This window comes from Bubalus kerabau, chromosome 16 (genome assembly GCF_029407905.1).
Source record: "Bubalus kerabau isolate K-KA32 ecotype Philippines breed swamp buffalo chromosome 16, PCC_UOA_SB_1v2, whole genome shotgun sequence".
Taxonomy (NCBI): Eukaryota; Metazoa; Chordata; class Mammalia; order Artiodactyla; family Bovidae; genus Bubalus; species Bubalus kerabau.
In genome coordinates this window covers 73,872,506-73,895,900 of record NC_073639.1, presented here as the reverse complement: position 1 = coordinate 73,895,900, position 23,395 = coordinate 73,872,506, and the positions used below count along the sequence as shown (strand labels likewise).

At 61.6% G+C, this 23,395-nt stretch overlaps 1 protein-coding gene across 6 annotated transcripts; it reads right to left on the bottom strand.

The window, feature by feature from the left end:
- On the bottom strand, positions 1-22,876 carry SMTN (smoothelin). 6 transcript variants are annotated; one of them, XM_055549729.1, is made up of 21 exons: positions 22,724-22,876; positions 20,884-21,014; positions 15,884-16,032; positions 15,417-15,510; positions 15,247-15,325; positions 15,051-15,148; positions 13,639-13,962; positions 13,477-13,549; positions 12,827-12,898; positions 12,258-12,743; positions 11,894-12,066; positions 8,710-8,862; positions 8,548-8,623; positions 7,295-7,459; positions 7,147-7,209; positions 6,868-6,934; positions 5,782-5,955; positions 5,504-5,621; positions 4,596-4,747; positions 3,449-3,613; positions 169-307 (listed from the first exon to the last, which is right to left on the bottom strand). In XM_055549729.1, the coding sequence occupies exons 2-20, from the start codon at positions 20,932-20,934 to the stop codon at positions 3,469-3,471; spliced, it is 2,712 nt and encodes a 903-aa protein (XP_055405704.1). In that variant the 5' UTR covers positions 20,935-21,014; positions 22,724-22,876; the 3' UTR covers positions 169-307; positions 3,449-3,468. The 6 variants fall into 6 exon arrangements, with proteins under 6 accessions (XP_055405703.1, XP_055405708.1, XP_055405705.1 ...); XM_055549728.1 differs by lacking the exon at positions 3,449-3,613 and having other exon boundaries at positions 1-307; XM_055549733.1 differs by lacking the exons at positions 3,449-3,613; positions 22,724-22,876 and adding an exon at positions 9,932-10,024 and having other exon boundaries at positions 1-307; positions 20,884-21,010.
- Positions 22,877-23,395: the final 519 nt, after the last annotated feature.

Below are 23,395 nucleotides of genomic sequence, written 5' to 3'. Positions count from 1 at the left end.
TCGTTGAAAACCAATAATTTATCAAAACGCTGCGTGTTTGCGTGGGAAGGTGCCGCGACAGACAGGGCAGCGGTGGGCAGGCGCACAGGGAGGGGACGGTGCCTGGATGGTGGGCGCTGCTTGCCGCGGGCGGCCGTGCGGGCGGCGGAGGGGAAGCTAGACATTCTTGCCGCGCAGGCGCAGCTCGTGGCGCCGCAGGTGGTTGTAGAGCGATTGCACGTAGGTGAAAACGCACTTGGGGTCGGGCTTCTTGCCCATGATCATCATGTCCTCCACCTCCACCAGGGGTACGCAGTCCACCAGCATCCTGCCAGGAGGGGGCACAGGAGTGATTGTCAGTGCCTGCCCCACCTCCTGCGGCGACCCCTCTACTCGAAGGTCTTTCCAGTGCCGCAGCTGCGGGTCTTCCATAAACTCGACTCCAGATCGATTGAATGGGGGAAAAGCCTTCTAGGACGGCTGAAACCCCAGGCCCTACCCACCCACGCCTGGAGGCACCCTGGTGGGGAGCAAGGCCAGGCAAATGGAGGCGAAAGAGGAGATCCCTGCCCCATCCCTTGTGTCCAGGCCCGTGGACCTATTGCAGGGTCGAGGTCTCAACCCCTAATCCTGGGGAGGTCCTGACTTCAGACCCTGTCCACTTATCTCTGGAGGGCCGCCTCCTTCTCACTCCCAAAGGTACACTCTAGCTGGCAAAGCCTTTCAGTTGGACCGTGGTACCCAAGGGGCCTCAAATCCTTCTCTGCATCCAGGACCACTCCAGTGACCTTCTGAACCCTGGATTATCTGCCAGCTCCCTGGCCTGGGACCTGCTGTTGAGCAGCTTGGGAACCCCCATCTACCTCAAGGGACATCCCTGCTGTGTGAGATGGAGGCCAGGGAGGTGTATGTATGTGTGGGAGGCAGTTCTTTAACGGGGGTGCAGATGAGTGTCCCAGTCAGTACACATTGGACCATTAGCATCACACTCGGGGCCAGGACACCCTGCTGACCATCCTCCAGGGGATCTTCCCAACCCAGGGACTGAACCCAGGTCTCCCGCATTGCAGGCGGATTCTTTACCAGCTGAACCACCAGGGAAGCCCAAGAATACTGGAGTGGGTAGCCTATCCCTTCCCCAGTGGATCTTCCTGACCCAGGAATCGAACCAGGGTCTCCAGCATTGCGGGCGGATTCTTTACCAGCTGAGCTACCAGGGAAGCTCACAGAACAGAGGAGGCATTCGTTTCCAGCTCCACCACTTAGTAGGTGCAAGGCTGGGCTTGACGCGATCCAGGCCCCCAGCCCTGGATGTTGGCACCTGCCTGGGGCCCCCTTCCTTCCATATTGCAGGAGCCGTCGCCCCACTCTGAGGGGAGTGGGCTGCGGCTACTAAATAACTGACAGCCCCAGGGCTCAGAGACAGAGCGTGCTCCCTGGTTCCATTTCCCTTCCTGGAGCCAGACCTCTCCTGCCTCCCACGCGCCACGCCTGGCATACAGTTAACACTGTCACTGTTGTTAAGTGAGTTTCCTTTGGCAGGGAGGGCATGAGGAAAGGAATTGTTCCTGTTCCCAAGACACCCAAGGGCCCAGGACTACCTGCCATCTTGCTCCTGCAAGGTCAGACCCTCAAGGTCAAACCATGTAAGGGCCAGGGCCCGCTTTCCTTTCTCTAGGATTCCTTCAGGGAAGAAGCCAGGAAAGCAGGGGACCCGTTTTAGTGTAGGCTCTACTCCCGACCAGCTGTGGAAGCTAGAGCAAACCCTGCCCTGTGACTCAGTTTCCCCATCTTTACAACAACAGCATAGTCATTCTTTGCCTCATTTGAGTCCTTGGAAGCACCGAGAATGAGTGAGAGGTTCCTGACTCTGTTGCTGATGTGCTGTGTGCCCTGGGGGTCGTCTCTGCCCCAGACTGGGCCTGTTCCAGCTGTACTGTGGTGAAGAGGTGGCCTCTATCTGTAGCTTCTTCCAGCTGCGGCTATCTCCCCGGGTATCCTGGCCTTTCCCATCATGGGGCTCCCTCCCACCTCTGGTGTCTTCCCTGGAGACCTTATAAAGCCATTGTTTACACCGGGGCTCACGGCACAGGGCTCTGGCTGCCCCAGTGACAGGCCAAACACCAGGCAATCCGAACAACAGCACGGCTGAGTCACACTTTCCAACTGGAACGGGGCCGGACTGGGCCCCTCTCCCTCCAGGCTGGCCTGCTGGGCAGCAGCTCCTAAGTCCATATATGACCTGGAGACAGCGCCATGCCCATCCTCCCCTCACCTGCACAGCTTCTCTGAATCGATGTGTGCATGTGGGGGTGGCCCCTCACAATGGCTCCAGGCCCTGAGGGGCATCTGGGTGCATTGCAAGCTCTGTCCCTGATTCACATTACTTTAGGCAATCCCTTTTCTCCTGGGCCTTTTGTCTTTTCTTCTCTCTATGAAATGGGTGGGAAAAGGGATGGGGCCAGGAAAAGAGCCACAAGGTGGGGAGTTTGAAGTTCCCGTTTCCAGCCCCAGCTCTGACCTACCACCCCCTGGCACACGATGAGTCCGCCACTTTCTTCTCTCCTCTGAGCTCCTGGTATGTAATGGGCAGTAAGCTCAAGATATGAATTCTCTACTGTGGCCCTGATGTGAGATGACGGGACAGGAAATGCCACGGCTGGTTTGGGGATCCAGGACCTCCACCAGAAACATCTTCCTGTTAAACTGGCCTTGTTCCTGAGCCTCTCACCTTGGAGCATGGCACAGCCAACCCCCCAGTGCACCAACTGGAGGCCTGGGACCCTCCTCCCTCCCCAGTGGATCCATCAGAACTCCTATCTCTCTAGTTAAGGTTCTCTAGCTGGCTAGTCCATCCCCTCCCTCCCTGTCCTTCATCCAGGCCTCACCCAAGGATTGTTCTAAAATGCTACCTACATCCCTTCTCTGTTTGGAAAACTTTTATGACTCTTGTCTTCAGAAGGAAGTTCGGACTCCTGAAAATGACCCCTTCCTCCCCCTCACACCCAGACTAAACAAACATCCTCCCCTGCCTGGGTGTGCCATGCCCTCCACGTCCCTCAACCCCACCCTGGTGCACTTGGCTGATCCCTCTGCCCGGGATTTCCTCTCCCTCCTTTAGCCTGAACTTGGTATTCAGATGCCAGCTTAGCGTGCACTTTTTCAGCGAGCTGTCCTAGACCCGCTGGCTGGGTCGGGTGCCTCCCTCCCAACCCCGGGATCCCATGGCCTCCTGGGCTTCCTCCAGCTCTGTTCTGCCCATCTTGGTCATCACTGCCCATTGAGAAGAATGGTCTCATCTGCAAGGTACTGAGCAGCCAGAAGATCAGGCTGTGTCTGGCTCCTTCCGGCTCTTCTCAGGGGGCCCCTCTGCTTCCCCCTCCCTGCTCCGACCTCCCCGGCTTCTCTCTGAGCCCCCATCGAGCAGATCCAGCGCAACAGGGCAGGCGAGCAAGGCGGCGTTCCTCACCGTGGGGCCCCGAGCGGGGGTTAGGACTTTTTGGTTTTTACCAGCCCCTTCTGGACCAGACAGCGGTAGAACTCCTGGATGTACGTGTACACGCACTTCCAGTCAGGCTCTCGAAGCCGGACCATGTCCTCTGTGTCCAGGAGCTGCGGGCAGTCCGCATGGGTCCTGGGGAGGGTAGGGGGCCGGGGAGGGGCGGGGCGGGCCGGGCCCGAGTAGGGCAGCGGGGTGGGGGGAAGAGGCAGAGAAGAGAGAGGGGAGGAGAACAGAGAGACACACACACACACACACACATACAGAGACATGAGTTCAGTTACGTTCTCGGTGCCGCAGTCTGCCAGCCTCCCGCATGCCCCCTCCCCACCGTGGACGTGCCGCTCAACTACCCATCACTAATGGTGTGCGATGCAGACAGGGGTGGGGGCCAGATCAGTCACAGGTGCAGAGAACTCTCGGGGCAAGCGGGAGGGAACAAGGGGTGGGGGGCGATGGCACTGGCGCCGGGGTTGGAGAGGAGGGCTGTGCCCCAGGGAGTGGGGGTGAGGAAGGCGTGAGAGGAGGTGGAGGAGGGGAGGAGGAAGAAGAAATCCAGGGGGAACCAGAAAGAGAGAGGGAGAGGAGGAGAGACAGGTGGAGGAGGGTGCTGAGGGTGAGGTGTGCAGACGGGGCAATGATTCCAAAGTGGAGGGCTTGCGGAAGTCCTATATAAGCCTCTGGCAACACCTATATAGGCTGGGCAGGCACGGTGCCCGGGCCAGGAGCCTCCTTTTGGAATCTCCAGCCGGGATCCTGTGGGAGCAGGAAGCTCTGGTGATAGTGGGAGGAAAGCAGGACAGAGAAAGGGCAGAGAGAGAGGGAGAAGGGGGCAGAGGGAGGATGGAGGGGATACGGACAGGGCCACCTGGTGGGCCTTGGCCCGGGCTGGTAGGTGGGCCTCCGGCTCCTTCGTTCCGGCGGGCACCTGGCACGTTCAGCAGCAGGTGGGTGGGGTGGAAGAGGGGGCTTTCTGGGGAAGGTGGGGGGGTCTCAGCTGCTGAATGACAGTGGGGCTGGCCGGCTCCACAGAGCCTCGAAGCGGCTGGGCCTGGTGCAGATCGCCCAGCCCCAGACGCCCGGCCGACACCAGCAAGGAGCCGACAGCCACACTTACTCGGCAGACGAGAAGGCCACCTCGAAGTTCTGACGCCGGTTCTGTGGGCTGAGCTGCCCGTAGTCGAAGGCCTCGGGGAAGAAGTTGTGCACCAGGGCACAGAAGGCCATCCCGTCACTCCAACTCGAGGAGAAGTTCTGGATGTCCACATGCTATGGGCAGTGGGAGGACTCATGAGCGCCCCCATACCCTCCACCCTCTGTGTTTTGGCATTCCAGATCTAGGGCAGCCGAGCTCAGAGAAGCCCTGTAGCTTGCTCAAGGTTGCACGGTAGGTGGGCAGTGCCTCCTTCCACTGTTTGTTAACTCCTGTATCTGCTACTTAATGGGCCAGAGTGACCAAGAGGCCCAGCACCATCCAGCTAAGGCCATGGTCATGCCCTCATCACTCTTTCTCTTATGTATAGACATTTACCCAGTGCATTGAGAGAGCAATGAGGGGGAAGACTCCAAGAGTGGGGTCTGGTCCTGAACCCTGCCCACCATCCAAGGGCCCTCTCTAGGCCCTGCCACTTAATCACTTATTCGGGAATCTAGGGCATGTTATGAGGCTTCTCTGGTGGCTCAGATAAAGAATTTGCCTGCAATGCAGGAGACACAGGTCCAATCCTTGGGTCAGAAAGAGCCCCTGGAGAAGGGAATGGCAACCCCCTCCAGTGTTCTTGCCTGGAGAATCCCAGGGACGGGGGAGCCTGGTGGGCTATAGTCCTTGGGATCGCAAAGAGTCAGACGTGACTGAACGACTAACACACACACACACACACACACACACAGCCTGTTATGTGTCACAGAAGAGGAATTCCCATCGTCCCTGCCAGACACGGTTGGCTGTGAAGGGTACAGGTGCAGCTGGGGGACATATGGGGGTGGGGAGGCCCTCACTGGACCACCTGGCCTCCTGGGGCTCACCTCGTAGCCACGTGTCTTGGCTCGGCACCAGTCTAGCAACATCTGCTTGATGCTGTTGGCGTTGGGGACCCCAAAGCTGGTGGAGCGCTGCACAGCCATGCGGGGTCCGCCCGGGCTGCTGCGGGAGCCATGTAGAGAGCCGGGTTACAAGGGGCACTTTCTCCATCTACCCACCCAGTAGGCCAGATCTCCACCACCTTTATTTTCACCCCCGCCCACCAGAGCCCAGACCCCGCCCCATGTAGTCACTAGGCCCCGCCCTGCCCACTGCGACTCACCCTGCCGCGCCTTCCTTCTCCAACTTCTCAATCATAGCCTTGCGCGCCTGGGACGCTGAGGTTTTGGGCAGGCTCTGCGCCTTCATCAGCTCTTTCTTCTTCTCCGCCTGGCGTTTTTCCAGTGCCGCTAGGCTGCCAGACCGTGGGCTGGCCTCATCTTCCCGGTCGAAGATACTGAGGGGTGGGTAAGCGACCATTAGGGCCCCGGGAGCGGCTCCTGTGCCTCGACCCCAACTCGCCAAGGGTTAGTCACGCTCCAGACCTTACACTCTTGCCGTATCTCCACCACCGGCAATGCCAGCCAGCAACGGAGGGGCTCCAGAGTAGACTGAGGCTCAAAGGAAGAGAAAGTAGGAGCCAAGCTCTTTTCAACAGACTTGGCCCGTGGGGAGTTCTCTTCCAAGGCTCATTATATGCCCAGGTTACAGGTGTGCTCCCATTCCAGGCACTGTCAGCTAATAATGACCACCGACGTGCTAACAGCAATGGTAATAATAATAACAGCTCGCGTCTCTTGAGCTCTTTCTCTGTGTCATTTTAAATTGCACAAGGGTTAGGGGTGAGCTTCCACTTCCACTGGAGATGAGGAAATGGAGGCCTGTGGCCTCAGATTTCAGAGGGCCCGGGGAGGGGGACCAGTGCAAGGACTTGAACACAAGTCTCTGACACAGAGTCTCTGGACCCCTGCAGTACCCAGCCTGAATTCTTGACCCTACCTACCCCAATGTCCTCTGTAACAGGCATACCCCTCCGCCACGGGGTTAAGATGTAAAGATGCTCTCTGTGACATGGGACGTGGTCTGCAGACACTGGAAAGTGGCAGTGCCATCAGCTAGCTCAGTGTGCTGGGGAGGCCTCGCTAAGACCCCAAGCAAATCGTTGGCCTCCCCCAACGATTTGGCATGGTTGAGAATTACGTGAAACGGCAAGGCAAGCAGGAGTGTTCTGACTCCCACTCTACCTCTCTCTGGCTGTGTGCCCAACATCTCCCAACACCTTGCTCTACCCATCTATAGAATGGGCATGCAACGAGGTCCCCTGTGGCCCTGACTCCTCCATGGTCTGGGAGAAGGTACCTGTGCTCACCTGCCCATCTTCTTGGATGATGAAGAGGAGAAGGTCTTAGTTTGCATCATGGTGCTGCCGCCACCATCTGCAAGAGAGGGAAAGGGGAGCACGGTGAGGTCCCGGGCTGGGAGACGGGGCGGGAGGGCTGGCGGAGGGATGGAGGGAGCCACAGGCAGAGAAGAGAAAGTGACGGCTGCACAGAGAGACACACAGACGAAAGTTTGGAGTGACAGTTCGAGGAAGAGCCTGAGGAGGTGGGCCGGCAGGCAGGCACGTGGAGACGCCCGGTGGCCTTACTCTCTGAGCGCCTCACAAAACTCGACTCCACTGTGGTGGTGCGGGCCGTCCGGGTGCCGTCATCTGCATGGGCAGGGGTGAGAGGAAGGGTGTGAGCGGCGGGATGGAGGGGCCGTGGTCCCGTCCTGAGCCCGGCTTGGCCCCTTACTGGATTGGACGAGCCGCTCGGTCTTGGTGACTGTGCTGACGGCTGAGCCGTTGGCCGTCTGTTGGCTGTGCCGTGTGCTGGTCTTGGTTGTCGTGTTGCCGCGGCCCTCCCATGGCCGGGCCCGGGCCTCTTGTAGCCGCCGTTCTCGTTCTTTGTCCCGCTGGTCTGGGTGGGGGATGGTCCCACGCATGCCCAGAAAGGTCACCATCACCCACACAGCACATATGCACGGGCACACGGGGCACACAGATGGGGTGGAGGGCAACTCGTTAGCAACACTGAAGACACGGGGGCAAGGGCCCTCTCTGGGAGTAGCTGGTGGGGGAGGGGGGAGCTATAACCTGGGAGGGAATGGGGGCGTGTGGTGCACTCGGAAATGAGGAACAGCTGAACTTGAAGGGGGAGAGTATGTGGATCCAAGAAGGGAGTGTCTGTGCAAATGAGTAGCTGAGTCTGGGACGGAGTATCTCCAGTTAGGGAGGGAGTAGCAGGATCCAGGGAGGAGAAGCTGAGAGAGGGCAGCAGCTGCAGGGGCCTTCAGATAGGTCTTAGAGGGGAGAAGAGCAACTAGAAGTCCACGGACGGAGGTAGCTGAGAAGCCATTTGATCCAGGGACAGGGTAGTTGGGAGAGAAGCTGGCAAAGGGGGTAACTGCCCCAACATCCTCTGTAACACAGGCGTACCCCTCCCTAGAGAAGCAGCAGGTGGGTGGGCATAGAGGCTGGCCAGCCATCCGTGCGCCCTGCAGGAAGCAGCTAGATCCAGAGAGGGAGTAATTGAGAGAATCTGGAGATGCAAACGGGACTAGAAGCTGGAAGAAAGAATAGCTGGGTCCGGGGGTGGGAAGTAGCTGTGCCTGGGGAAGGAGGCAGAGCCCAAGGTGGTTATCGGTGGACCTTGAGAAGAGAAAAGCAGCTGGGAGGAGGAGTATCTGGATTCAGGGAAGGAGCAGTTGACAGAACTTGGAGAAGCAACCGGATGGAAGCAGGAGTTTCTGGGGGAGAGAGTAACCAGGGTCTAGGAGGGAGAAGAGAAGTTGGTTCTGGGTCTGGGAAGCAGGAGAGAAGCATCTAGAAAATGGAAGCGCTGGATCCAGAGGAAGGAGGCCAGGCAAGAGCCGGGTCCAGAAAAGGCGAAGCTGAGTCTAGAGAATACACTGGGGAGGGCGTTACTGAGTTGGAGTGTCCATGAATAGACCCCAGTGAAGGGGGCAGCTGGACCTGGGGGCGGGGTGGGGGCATTGGGCTCTCTACCTCTCTTCCTTTGTCGGAGCTCACGCAGTGCAGCCCGGATGAGCTTCCGCTCCTCAAAGTCCGTAGTCTGATCCAGCTGCAGACAGAGCCCCCATCATTTCCCACCTAGTGCCTGCCCACCCGGGCCCCTGCCCACCCCAAGTCCACCAGATGCGGCCATACCATCTTGTCCAGGACGCTCTCATCCTCGATGGCCATCAGCTCCTCGGCGCTCAGCGGGCTCCGGCTCCCTGGTGCTTTGTCCACTCGGGTCTGCTCGGCGCCATTGGCCACCTCCACTGCGGCAGAGGGGGGCTCTGCGGGCTCTGGCTCCATCTGCAGAGAGGGGAAAGGGCATGGGTTATAAGCAGGGTTGTAGATGAAACCAACCGTGCCTCCAAAGGACAGGAGACCAGGCCCTGGGGCTACTGGCACAGGCTTTGAGATACCACTAGCCAGCTGGACTGTCTGCCCAGGCATGGCCACGCTGGTGTGAGGCTCAGGGAAGAGGCACTGAGAGCTTTGTTGCTGGGCTTCCCATGTACCCAGAACTGTCTTGATGCAACTAAGGGTGGCGATAATGGTGATTTCCATTCAGTAGTGAGCACTGTGTGAACACTGAGTATTCCTAACAGACGGGAAAGCTGAGGCTCAGGGCAGCTGTGGGACTTGTCCCCAGTCCTTCTAGAAGTGTGACGCGGCCTGGCGTCTGCGCTGAAGCCTAACCCCTGAACCCGAGTTCCTTCTGCCGCTTCATTCCCAGCCCCCTCCCAGGCAGGCTGTGCCCTGTCCTGCCCGTTCCCAAAGCCTGGGTCCTCCTGGGCCAGTGCCCAGGCAGCATGTGTCCCCCCTCCACACGGTGAGGGAGCTGGACCAAGGCCCACAGGCTCCTGACCAGGTGTCTGACCGGGCTGCCCAGAGCCAAGTCCTCTCTGGAGTTCGCCCCTGCTCCCCACTCCCAGCACGTCACCCCCTAAGGGGCCCCTCCAGCCTCAACCTAGCCTCCTACCCATCCCAGGGCATCTCCCCAGACCCCATGCAGACAAGCCCCCAGCCCAGTGCTATCACAGCCCCATCCCCTCCTGGCAGGGCCCCTTGGTCTGCTCTAAGGGTAAGGAGAGACGAGGTGGCAGCTGCTTCGGGGAGGCTCAGCCTGGCTGGGGCAGGGAGTGGGGGTGGGGCTGGGGGCTGGGCCCCGGCCAGGGGCTGCCAGGGCAGCCGCCACGCGTGCCTCAGGGCCGGGGGCATGGCACCATCTCGCCTTAGCCTTGGAGCGCCGGCGCCCCAGTCCCCTGTACAGACAGGGAAACTGAGGCTCAGAACGGGTGGTGGCACCCCTAAGGTCCTCCGGCAGAGGCCGAGCCTGGCTCCAAACCAGCCCCCCCAGCAGCCCACTGGGACTTACGAGACTGGCGCTGTGGGCAGGGCCGGCAGAGGAGCGGCGGCGGGTGCTGAAGGCAGGCGGGTGGGCCACGGGGGTCCCGGCATCCTCGGCCGCCTGGAACAGGGCCTCAGGGTCTGCGGCGGCCAGGAGCAGCTCACTGGGCTCCAGCTCAGGCTCAAGGTCGGGCACAAGCGGGACCCCCATCCGCAGGCTCAGCACCTCCACCTGCCTGCCCAGTGCATCCAGCCGCCGGCTCAGAGCGGCTGTCTCCGCCCGCAGCTCTTCGGCTGCCCGGGCCACCGGCTCCACGGCCGAGGCTGCTGCTTCAGCGGCCTGGGTCACCGCCGCCCGGCCTGCCTCAGCCACCGCCTGCAGCTCCTCCAAGGCCCGGCCCAGTCGCTCCTCGAGGGCTGCGGCCAGCTCCGAGCCCGGCCCTGGGACCCCCGGCATGGTGCTGGTGGGGGGCTGTGTGGTGGGATGACGCCAGGGACCGTGCTGAGGACTGCTGCTCCTGGCTGGCCGACTCGGGCTTTGCAGCTGGTCCTGAGGGCGCAGGCAAGGGCAGCGGGCCTGCCCCGCCCCTGCTGGCCTCCCGGCCCGCCGCCCGCCAGCTGGGGCTGTAGCCCAAATAGAAACCTATTCTGGGCTCCCTCTGGAAGGGGGCCGTGGGGGGAGGGGCAGCCTGCCCAAGCAGGCGGACCGCCAGGCCTGGCCCTGGCCCTGCAGAGATCGCACAGCGAGGCTGCCCAGGTGCTGAAGGACTGCCTATTCCCCGTGGGTGGGGAGACTGAGGGAGGGGGCAAGGAACGGGCCTGTCAGGGCTCCCATGTGCATGAGTGGAGAGGACCCAGGCTGCCAGGCTCCAGATGCCTGCATCCTCTGCTCTGCCCTCACGCCATGCTGTTTCAGAAAGCCTCGAGCAGGTGGGGGGCAGGACTTCGCGCAACCTGCTGTGGCGAGTGCCTGGTCCCTGAGATAAACGTCCTCTGCCAGCCTCTGTGCTCAGATTCAACCATAGCTTTGAGCAGGTGCATCCCAGGCGCACCATCTGCCTCCCTTTGCTTCTGGAGGGGGACGCTGAGGCCAGTTGGTGGTCTCAGATCCCCAGGCCCCCGGTGGTGTCTCCCATCACCCCCAGAGCCTCAGCCACCCTGTCCTCACCTCCTTGGCAGAGAGTGGTTTAAGTGCCGACCTAGGAGGGGAAGGGTGCTTCCTGCCCCCGCCCTCTCCCTGTCACCCCTAAAGCTGGCTCTATTCTCTCTCACTTCAAAGTCCCACTCAGCCCCTGGAGCAGCACTGAGGCCATTACCTGGGCAGCCGGGTGGCTCGCTAGGGATTCCCTCCCCTGCAGAGCGTCCAGCCAGCTGATGCTGGGCTCCAGGATGAATAATGGAAGGCTGCAGCGGATTCAGTTCCCACGGCACCTGCTGGGCTGCTGCCTCACCTGACTGGCACCCCCCTGCCTGTGCCCCCATCGGTGCTTCGGCCCAGTATCCCCTCCCCTGAGATGCTGACGCAGATGGCAATCGCTAATCTCCAGTCTCCCAACGGGCCAGGCTGATCTTGGATGAGCAGATGAGCGGCTCTGCACCTCAGGGCTGAGGTCCAGCGCAGGGTCGGAGCAGGCCCCCCTGCTACAGGATGGGGGGTGGGTGTGGCGGGGCAAGCCTCCCTGACCTCACTTTTCCCATCCTTTCATGAGGAATGCACTGGCCAATTCTGGAGTATGGGCCGGAAATCATCACATGGGAAGCTTAAGGCCGGTACGCAGTGAGCTTCCGAAACGCCTAGTGGCTGGCTGATTGGCGAGGTCTGGCCTTAGCTCTGCCATCAACTGGTTGTGGGCTGGGGGCACCTCCTCTGTCTGGGCCTCGTTTTCCCGTGTGTGTAGTAGGAGAGGATCCCGGTGAGCCCTAACACCCTGAAGCCGTCCATGTGAGGCCGATGATGGGGAGGCTGACGGGGTGAGGAGGAAGGGCTCACCTTTATGCTGCAGCCTCCTCGGCTACCCAGGGAGGCAGGGCTGAAGCTGGTGACGTGCGTGACACTGCCCAGCCGGGCTAGGTTCCCAGGGCTGCTGATATGGGTGATGGTGCTCTTGCCCCCACTGCTGGTGCTAAGGAGGGTGGGGGGCGCCCGCAGCCCCAGCGTCAGTTCTGGAGGGGGAGAAGGACGACCGTCAGGATCAGAGGTGGGGGCGATTGCCAGTCGGCTGATGGCGCCCCTCGTTTCCAGCGCACCCTCTGGAGACACCCTGAGCCCTGGCCACGGCACGTGTCCTGTGTGCAGAGCTGGACGGCCATAGGCACGCAACCCCCAGCAGTGGGGAGGCAGAGGGGAGGCCTACCTGCCCTCTGGTTGCCCGTGGGCAGCAGCACCCGGCCTGTGGAGGCCTGGCCCCGGCCATCCTTGATCTCGATGGTGAATGTGGTCTTCATACTGGCCCCTGGCTCGGCGGCGCCCACGGCCACGGGCAGCGGGGCGCTGGGCTCCTCTGAGCGGGCCACGGGCCCCCCTGCTCTGTTTTCAAGGGACCTGACGGCCAAGCCCCGCCCCCTGGGGCCCTCCTCCGGAGGGCAGCTCTGAAGCTGGGCCAGGGGCCGGGCTGTTCCCCGCGAGGAGGGGCCACTGGAGGAGGAGGAGGTGGCAGGGGTGGTGCTGGTGTGGGAGGGGCCTGGGAGCCTGGCAGGGGTCGAGGGGCCGAGGGCCGCGCGGGGTGGGCCTTCCTGGAGCCCAGCAGCCATAGGAGAGTCCGATGTGAACTTGCGCACGCGGTCCCGGACGGAGCCCGCCCGCTGGAACGGGGAAGGTCCGCTGGCGAGGGGGGTGGGCTCTAGACGGGATGGGGCAGGCCGTCAGTGGTTGGCTGGGACAGGCACTGCCCAGAGCCCAGGGTTGGGGGAAACAGGCAAGTACCTCGGTTCTGGGCTGGCTGGCGGGGGCTGAGCACAGACAGGGAGTGTTGGCAGGGGCGAGGGTCAGCCAGGTCTGGCAGCATGGGGAGGCGGTAGTGGTCATGTTGAGGGGGGCAGAGAAAGGAGAGTGGACAGTGGAGACCACCTCTTGGAGTCCTCTCTTCCACATCCCTCTAGCCTACCAGCCCATCCTGCAACTCCCACAGCTCCTGGCTTCCCCACTCAGCTGCGTCCCTCTCTCTCTCACAGGATCCTCCTCCCACTGACCCCAGGATGACTTGGACACTGCCAGGAGCTGGGGCTAGGCTTGGGCCGGAGGAAGGGTGCTCAGATCCTCCCTGCCGATGGGGAAGGGGGACACTCCCCTGGCCAGCACTGCCCAGGGCTGCAGCTGGGAGATGGGTGCACTCCCTTATTGGGGAAAAGAATGTGCCTGAGGCCCGTTGCCTTTCAAGGCTGCAGGAGAGCCTCTGGCCATGGGTGGGGGGGAGTGGGCCGGGCGGGGGGGGCGGGGACACCTCGGGGGCAGTGGGAGGAGGCAGTGTCAGAGAAGGCCTGGACCCGAGGGTGCTGGAGCCGTCCAGGCACCACAACCCATTTTGCAGGCAGGGAAGGGGAGGCCCGCGCTGTCTCTGCTGCCGGAACCCTCACCTGCTCTCTTTGTGTCCGAGCGACCTTTGGTGGGGCCTTGGGCGGCAGGGGGCTCCGTGGGGCTGGGCGGGAACTGCAGGGGAGACACGGTGTGGGCAGGGTTCTGACTCCCAGACCCGGGAGCTCACCTGCTTGGCAACCCCGCCCCTCATCCCGACTCACCTTGTCGACCACCTGCCCGTCTGTGCTGGGGGTGGCTGGAGGCTCCTGGGGCTCAGGGCTGGTGGCCCTGGGTGGGCTTGGGGGAGGCTCGGGACTGCCCAGAGCCTCAGGGGCAGGGCACAGGGCCTCCTCGGCAGGCTCCAGCGGAGGCTCAGGAGAGGTAGTGGTGGGCGAACCATCGGCTGAGGCAGGTGGGCTGGGTGTGTCCCTGGGAGGGGCCCGCAGCAGGAGTGTCACCGTGGTTACATCCCGGCTGGTGCTGCTGGGGGTCGGGGTTGGCTCTGGGACCTCCACCTGCTGCTTCTGTTCCTCTGGCTTTGGCACCTGCGGGAGGCCCACAGGATGCGGCCAAGTCTCCCTAGGCTGGCAGCACCCTGGGCAGGGCATGCAAAGCAGAGGGGCTGGGCACGGCTTCCTGCAGGTGCACCTGTGCAAGCGTGGTCGCTGGCGTACCACGAGCAGTCTCTGATCCCCACTTCCCAACCTCTTGGCACTGCCTGGTCACAGGAAGTTCAGAGAGGACCAGCTCCTGATGTCAGGGGTTAGGGACAGCAGCAGACCTTCTGGGGACTCCTAGACTTAACAGATTCCTGGAGTGGAGACCCCTGACCCCTGGCCTCAGCCTGGTTAACCCGTGGGGTAGGGGGCTTCCCAGGTGGCACAATGGTGAAGAATCTGCCTGCAATGCAGGAGATGTGGCTTTGATTTCTGGGTTGGGAAGATCCTGGAGGAGAGAATGGCTACCCACTCCGGTATTCTTGCCTGGAGAATCCCATGGACAGAGGAGCCTGGCGGGCCACAGTCCACGGGTTAGCAAAGAGTCAGATACAACTGAGCGACTAACACTAGGGGCAGCCCTGCCAGGTCCAGGGGCCCAGTGGCTCTGCCGGCCACGTAGGGAACCTGTAGGGCCTGACCTCTCACCCACACGCCCTGGAGAACAGACCCTGTGAACAGCTGGGGCCTGAAGGCGGGACCCGATGAGCCAAGGTAAGGATGTGGGCTGTCTGGAGCAGGAGGGGCGGCCACGGATGGTCTAAGCTGGGCCGGAGCCAGGGTCTGATTTGCATTTCAGGGAGATCCCCGGTCTGCTGAGTGGAGGCTGGATGGCTAGTGTGGGGGTGGGAGGTAGGCCTGGGAGCAGGGAGGCCAGCAGGGTGGTAATGGGAGACAGACAGGATCCTGGGAGCAGTGCAGATAAGCTGGCTTTGCTCAGGAGGCCTGGGTAGAGACGAACTCTGGCATGGGGACATGTCACCAGAGCTTGCCTGGGAGAGTGGGGCAGAAGCCTGAGATTAGAGCCCCAGTATTCCCCAAACACACACTGGGCACCCCCCCCCAACAGTGAGAGACACACAGGCGCTCTGTGGTGCTGGCATTGGTCGGCCCAGGACCTCACCCACGCCCCTTACCTCACACGGTTCTAGCCGTCGTGCTGCCTGCCCCTTGCTGTCCTCTCTTGAGCCACTGTTGGGACGCCCGCTGTACAGCCTTCCAGCCAAGGTGGCGGCTGGAAGGGAAGGGAGACGTGTCAGGTGAGAGGCCAGGGGTCCGGGGGTTGGTGGAGGGGTCGCTGAGGGCAGCGTGCAGCGGGGCCGGGGCGCGTACCCTCGATCTCCTGGGCCCGCACACGGCGGATGGCGGCTCGGATCAGCTTCCGCTCCTCGTATTCCGCGGCGCCCCGCAGCTGTGGGTGAGGGGTGTGTGTCGGGTGTTGGGCTGTGAGTCCAGGTCTTCACCGGCCTGGCCCTCTCCCTTGCCCCTGGCCCAGGCCTCACCAGTGCGGTCAGCTCCTCCACGTCGTTCATTGACTCCAGCCGTCCTGCCAGCCGTGCCAGAGCAGCCCGCTGCTCAGCCTCCCGCTGCTGGGAGCTGCGGGGACACCATGACTGGTCACCTCCGCGGCCAGGGCCGAGTCCTGGAGGATGTGGGCTGAGGGTGGAGGCCAGGACAGGGTACCCGGAACTTCGGCAGAGGGGCAGGTAGCTGTGCACACCCTCTGGCTACACGCTGGCACATGCACGCCCAGGGACCTGAGTGCTAATACCACATGGGCGTGGCCAGGCACGTGGTCCACACCTGCAAACATCCTTGTGTACTACTCCAAATGCGTGCCCATGCGGCCGTGTGCACACCCAGATGGGCAGCAGACACCTGGCTCAGGCCTGCCTGCACAACACGCGCTGAGCCCTGGCACATTCGGTCCCACCTGCGTGTGTCCCCACTCCCCGCCACCGACACTCACTGCAGCCAGTTCTCCTTGTTGTCCTGCCGCTCGGCGCGGAAGCGCTTGGATGCCAGGGCCTCCTCCTCGCGTTCCAGCTCCTGCCGCTGCAGCTCCCGGATGGCCGAGCGGATGCGTCGCCGCTCTGCCAGATCCGCTGTGACCTCCAACTGTGGACAGGCGGAGGCGGTGGTGGTGGGGGGGCAAGTCATTTTGGCTGCCAGGGGCGGAGGGCGGGCAACCAGCCGCCCACGGCTTGGCCTGTGGCACAATGAATGGTCTGTCTTGGCTCCCTCTGCCCCAAGCCCATCATGTGCCTGCCCGCCCACCCAAACCTGGTCTCAGGGGAGACCCAGATCACGGCCAGGGCTTCTGGAAGGCCCACCATGCATGGTGATCCACAGACTGGGCAGCCGGCATCCCACCCACCTGAGCCAGATGCCAAGTCAGGCATGCCTTCCTGTGACTCGACTCCTGCCTCTCAGAGCCCTTCATCAAACCCCGAGAGCCACAGAGTCATTTGTGGAGGAGGAGAGAGGCCATCCTAAGGGCCCCTAATAGCGTCCCCTCGGCAGGGAAGGGTGATTCGGGCTGCTGGGGTCCAGCTGTGAACAAGGGAGACTCCCACGGTCCCGGAGCACCACAGCCTTGCTGATGGGTGGCAGCCTCATCCATATTGGACAGATGGGGAAACTGAGGCAGGGGCAGGCCCTCAGGAGTCAGAGCTCCCTGCCTGATCGGGGGCTCTTTTTCTCCCTGCGCTGGTCCAGCTCCAGCCACCATTAAAGAGGCAAAGGGGCTGGTGCCCGTAATGTTAGGGCCAACCCCCCAGACAGATAAGGCAGCTTGCACTAGGGTCTACCCAGGGCCCTAGAGAGGGCATGCATGGGGACAGGTGCTCCCACCAGCTTCTCGGCCCGTCCTTCCCTGGCAAATTGAAGGTGACTGGTCTAACCAGGTCCGGGAAGGGGCACCTTCTCTGGGCAGTCAGCCAGCTTTACTGCCCCCACCCTCATCCCCCCCACGGAGCCTCTGTGGGAGAGGGGAGAGGGACTGGCTTAGGGCCCCCAGGACGATAATGGCAGAGATAAGCCTACAAGGTGGGGTCTGTGCCAGGTGGGGGCAAGTGTACACACGGTGATTTCCTCCATACCGCCCACCCCCCCACCCCCCCCCGCCCCCAGTCCCCAAGGGACAGCCCTGGGAACCCTCTGCTGCCCTTCTGTTCCGCTTCCTCTGCCATCATTCCTTCCTCCTCCCTGGGGGGTCAGGTGGGAGCTGGGGATGTTTCAGCGGGGGGTGTGGCTGGCCCAGCTTAGCCATGAGCTCATTTGTACCAGTCTGAAGAGAGCAGAGACAAGTGACAGAGCCCCCCAGGGAACCTTCAGTCTTCACATTCCCTAGGAGCTATGGGAGGGTCCCTGGAGGCTCAAGACAGGACAACCATCCTCCCCCCCACCCCCCTGCCACCAGCTGGCTCCAGCCCCAGTCAATCTCTGCTGGGTGGTCAGAATCATATCCCCAACTTCTCTGGTCTTGGCTTTCTCACTTGGTCCCCCTTCAGGGCAGTGGGTGGGGATAGGGGAGGTGACTCGGGGTCCCCCACCTTGCAGAGCTGTGTATGGTTGATTCCAGAGTCAGACAAGAGGGGAGAGAGAAAAGTGAGGGAAGTGAGGACAGGATCCCCAGAGGCATTTATAATGTTTACTGAGAATCTGTGTGCAGATCCTGTGCTGAGTCCCATAACTGTCCCAACTTCACAGAAGCCCTAGGCACTCTATTACTCCCATTTGACAGATGAGGACACTGAGGCTCAGGGAAAAGTGATCTGAGCCAGGGTTTGAACCCAGGTTTTTGTGAGGAAGTCACTTGACTTCCCTGGTGGCTCAGACGGTAAAGCGTCTGTCTACAATGTGGGAGACCTGGGTTCGATCCCTGGGTCAGGAAATTCCCTGGAGAAGGAAATGGCAACCCACTCCAGTACTCTTGCCTAGAAAATCCCATGGGGTCGCAAAGAATCAGACATGACTGAGCGACTTCACTTTCACTTTCCATGACTCTGGGGCCTTCCCTGGGCTGAGGATAGCTCTGTGACTGTTGTCTGTCTGCTATGGTGAATATCTTGAGGACCCTCGTACTATACTGGGGACCCCCTGCAGCCTGGACTAGAGATGCCCTGGGGTTTAAGGGAGTCTATTATGTGGGAGCGGGTGGAGAATGAAGCTCAGCTCTCCAACCCCAGTCCTGACCTTGACTCAGGCCCCAAGCCCTCTGTGGTAAGCTAGGAGATTGTGGGCCTGGGGGGCCAGCTGATGCAGCCCCTCCTGTGCAGAGGGTAAAGAGGCTCAGAGATGCAATGAGCCCTAGCCCTTTGTCTCCTGGGTTCCCCTTCCCAAACCCCTGGAATCCTGAGATGGGGTTCTCATCCTTGAAGAAAGGTTGATGTGGGAACTTCTGCCCACCCCTGGGAGCCTCAGTGTCCCCATCTGGAAAATGGGAGCCTCTGTCTGATTCCCCTCCGTGGGTGGGGCAGGGCTGGGGAATGGACAGCCCCATCCCACTGGTGACCCTCGCGCATGACCCGTCCCTTTGGGCTTGGAGACAAAGGTCCGCCCACCGTGTCCCTGCTGTGTGTCCCGCGTTGCCCGCCCTCTCCGGCCCCACCGCCCTGAGTGGAGGGGGCTGTTGTTGGGAGGGAAGGAAGTACAAAGCGCCATTGTCCGCAGGGGGAAAAGGGAAGGAGATGGGGCGGTTTCCGAAACTGCCCGGTGAAATTCTCCTGGGAGGAAAGAGGGTGCTTCCTCCTCCCGGGGGGCTGGGCCTCCGAGTACTTTGTACTCTGGCTGCCGGGGGCGACTGAGCCCCGGCGTCTTCCTGTCCCCACCAGCACCACGGGGGAGACTTTGCAGGCACTCGCTCAGTGCCGGCTCCTCCAGGTACGGAAGAGGGACCGGCCGGCAGCGAAGCCAGGCCTCGCCAGAGGGCGCTGAAGGCACGCGGGCCGCTCGACCGCGGCTGTCCGCACCGCCCACGCCTCTCCCAAGCAGCCCGGCCCGAGGCGCCCGGCCCGGAGCCAGCCAGACAGGAAGCCCCCTGCCACCGCCTGCTTTAACATCACCGGCTACGGAGAGGAAACCCAGGTTCGCGGACTTAAGCAGCTTCCGCAGGTCACCCAGCTAGTGTCAGTGCCCGATCTCCAGCCCGGGACCGAGGCGGAGGGCGTCCCAGTGTGTGGCGGAGGCGCACGTGGTGTTCGTGGCCCCAGGTGCTCCCTTCCAGCACAGCCCCTCTCCGAGTTCGCAGGCATGTGCGGGAGCACATCCGGAGTGCATCTCGGGTTCCCCAAATCGGCCCGACGCTCAGCCGCGGGTCAACTTTTCCCTTATAAGGCCCGGCCCCGCGGGGAGGAGCCCGGCTCGGGACGCCCCCCGTTCCTGCCACGAGGCCGGCGCGCGCTGGGCGGGACCCTCGGCGGCGCTGGGGCGCAGTAATGGCGGGCGCCTGGCCGCGGAGGGCCTGGTCCCGGAATGGGAAGGATTTAAGGAAAGGGAAGGCGGGGTTCGGGGTCCGAGACGAGGGACGAGGTCTTGCTAGTCCTCTCCCAGGGAGGGGGTCGGGGATGAGCGGCGTACAGCCAATGCTCCAGCTTCTCCGAAACCCTTTTTCCAGTGCCCAAGCCTGCATGAAGCAGGGGTGGCGGCTTAGAGCCGTGAGCCTGGGCGGACCCCTAGAGATGGGGATGCGCGGAGACCTGGCTTTCTCTTCACTACCCGCGTTAGGATTCTGACTTCCTGTCGGGAAGTCGAGCTGACAAGGTGGGAGACTTTGGAAGCCCATCTTCAGGTTGCACACAGCCGCCTGTGGCGGTGGCAGACACCCAGAGTCTGAGGTGCTGTCCGAGGCCGAGTGCCTTGGGTAGACGATGGCAGTGACTGGGCACTGCCCAGTGACTGGGCTGAGCTGGCTGGCTCCAGCCCCTGCCTCCAAAGGAATGGAATGGGGGTGGGGTGGGTCATTTGCCTTCTCCCAGGGAAAGTAAATCTTTAATTTACCCCCTGGACATGGGTCAGGGGCTGAGGGGGTGGGGCTCTGGCCCCTTCTCCTGTTCCACTGCTCTCTGCCCTTGCTGGTGGGCACATACTTGCCCTGCTCGATTGCCCCACTACCTCTCTGTGCATGGTACCGATGTTGGGGGAGGAGCTTCAAGAAGAAGCTAGGGAAAGGGGATATAGGGGGCCCATCTTTTTCCACACCAAGATCTAGGCCCATGCCTCATTCCATCCTCATGCCAGCTGAAGGACCTAGATATTATGTTCACACACATTGCCCCCACCTCCCATTTTACAGATAGATTAGAAGTCACAGAATTCCTAAGGGTCCCCAAGGCCTGTCTTGATGAGCTCTTCTGGCCTTGACTTATCCAGGTCTCTTGGTCTCCCATGATCCTCTTTGGGGGTTTGTTTGGATCCTGGCTAAGCCTTTTCCTAGCTGGGCAGGTGACTTCCTTTTCCTAGTCACCCTGGGCAGGTGACTTCACCTCTCCGAGCCACAGTATTCTCCTCCTGGTTCTTGGAGCTGCTGTGACCATTCTGCGAGACGGTGTGCTTAGCCGCCCAGCCTGCTCCCTGCTATTCCCTGGCGTATTGTTAATCATTGCTGCTACTGTTATCATTGGGCTGGCCTCTAGGGGTGGATACTGCCCAGGCTGTTGCTTGGGAGAGGCAAATCCAGCCTCCCCACACCTGTGGCTGCACATGGGCAAGTCCTCACCAGTTACTGTTTAAACAGGTGGTGGCACTGGGGGGCTGGGAGGAACAACCTCAGCACCTGGCATGGATGGGCACATGCCACCAGAACCTCTGCATCAGCCACGTGGAACAGCCCTAGCCCTGTTTCCCTGAGCCCTCCCTCTGGCCCCTCCCCCATCACCTCCTCTCGTCACCTGAGAGGTATCCTGGACAGACCCTGCCTCTCCGGCCTGGCTTGTCTGTCTTCATAGTAGAGATGATGCGACCACTTACCAGCTTCCGCAGGGCTCCCTCATCCAGCCCAGCTAAGGTTTCGTCTGCCATCTTGCTGGCCCTGAATTCCGTCCGTCCCTTCCTGGTGAGTTCCCCAGTGCCTGTGGCACCTGACGCCAGCTCAGGAAATTCTGCAGTGGATAGACGTGAGTCAGGCCTGCGGAGGCCTCCAGAAACCACAGGCACTTGGGCTCTTGTGCCTCAGTTTCCCCCTCTAACCCATGATCATCCATTGGTGTCCCATCCTTCTTATCTGTGATGTTACTCCTGGCTGGGAGGTGCCTTCTTCCCTCAGGTAGTGTGTGCTGGGAAACTCAACGAACCAAGAGGAGAAGCCCCTAGTTCCAGTCACCTGGACTGCTAGCTTGCTGTGTGGCCTCAGCTGGGCCCTCGCCATATCTAAGCATCAAACAGGGAGGGTAGGGATCTGGATTGTGAAGCCAGGGCCCAGCAAGGCCCACCCAAGCTGTGCTTACCACCAGGGGGTGCCCGCCACACTCCATGGCTTCCTGCCCCACCCACCCATCCCCAGGGCCAGCCCAGCCCCCAGTCATCCCAAAAGCTCAGCCTCTGGCTATGGACTAAGCCCAAACCCAAGTCCTTGCTGCTCTAGCGCCACTTGCACTTCCCCAGGTAACTTAAGCCATTGGAGGTAACACACTGTCTTCCAATTCTTGAGGACAGCACACACCCCTCTCCACTCCTCCCCTTCCCGCCCTCCCCCGATGCCAACTGCCCTGACTTCATGAAGCCAGGTGTCCGGACACCCAGCTCCTCCTGCCAATTCCCACACTTAGAATTCAGTTCCCTAGCTGGAAAAACATTCAGAAACTGATCCGCCCAGCTCCTGGACTTTGAAAAACAGGATTGGAGAGGGCCAGAGGATTGTCGAGGAGGAAGGAGGATCCCAAAGACCCAGAGGGCAGGGAAAGGATTTAAACTTGGCCACCTCTAGCTTCTGAAGTCCCCTTCCAAAGTGCCCTCAGGGGCTCAGGACACTCCCTCTTGCCCTATTACTGTCTCTCAAAATGGCCCCCTAAATCCTGGCCCAGCTTCCCAGTGTAACTCTTTTCTTCCTCCCGCAGCCCTAACCTTTCTGGAATCTCCAGGGCCCATGGCCTGACACACCAGAGGTGCTCAGTTACTGTACAGCGACTGAAATGGTCCCAGGATTGCCCCTGCTCCTGCTGATTCATCCCGCAGTCATCCCTTCCCCCTCCCCAGAACAGTCACCTTTCGAGTCACCTCATCCGGTGAATGGGTCTGGGGGTGTCCTAGTCCACACACTTGGGGTTCGTGGGACTCTGCCTGTTCAAGTCGCTGCTTGCTTCCCCATCCCTGTAGTCTCGGACAGGTGGCAACCTCCCAAACTCCCTCTGCTGCGGTCCTTCATGAGCAGTCACCAGACTTAGGTTCTGTGGATACTCTGAGTTCCCCCATGTCTTCTGAGAGGCAGGGATCCCTAATGCTGAATCTAGAACTCCTAGGGAAGACTCTTTCTCTTCAGGAATTCCCGCCGCTGCTCCACGCCAGTCCCATGGCTCCCTGTCACACAGTGTGGGGTCCCCAAAGTTTGTGAGGGGCCTCAGAGGAACGGAGGAGCTTCCTCGGGGTTTCTGCCCCCATGGACTTACACCCCTGGTGGTCGTGGAGCCTCCTGGAGATCCGTGAGCGTCTTTACCCCGGGTCTCAGAACTTTTACCCCGTGGCTTAGCGCCCCCGTGGATGGGTGGGAGCTCCCAGATCTGAGGGTCCCAGAACCCTGGGAGTCCACATATCCGAGTGCCACCCTCGGACCCGTCGGGGGTCCTGCTGCCGCCCGGAGGCCCCGCACACCCACCTCTCCGTCTGGTCCGCCCGTCCCGCGCGGGCTCAGGTTAGGTCGTTCGGAATCCAACAGATGGACGACTAGGAGCGGTCAGGCGGAAGGCGCCGCGACTGGGATCCCAGGCCCGCTCAGCAACCGTCCCCGGGATTCTGCTAGCACCGCCTGTCCAGCCGCGCCAGCAGCCCCGAGGACCCCGCCCCGAGCCCCCGCGCCAGCCAATTCCGGGGAGGGTCCCGCCCACACTCCTGCCCTATTGGGGAAATTCAATTTTGACTACCACGCCCCTAGTGGAGGCCCCGCCCTTCGCGGGCCCTGGAAGTACAGGATTGCAGTCTTGGGGCCACTGCTCTTGCAACCTTGGCTGGTCGAGTGGGCGTCGCCAGGAGGACGCAACTTTGCGCCAAAGTCGGGGAGGGCGCGCGAAGCCGGGGTAAGTGGCCCGGGATCGTACTATTCGCGGAGCCTTCGGGACAGCCTCTCTCCGCCCTCCTCTTTGTTCGTGAGACCCTGTCCCCTCCCTCAGCTCCTCCCCCTCCTCGCTTCAGTGCCTGGGCTTGGCCGCTGCCCCCAGGCTGCTTTCAGGACACTTGGTCCAGGCCACCTCAGAGCAGGGACTAAGTGGCCGGCAGCACATTGACCCTACGTGGGGGCACCTCAGGGACCGCCTCAGATGGAGTAGTCAAT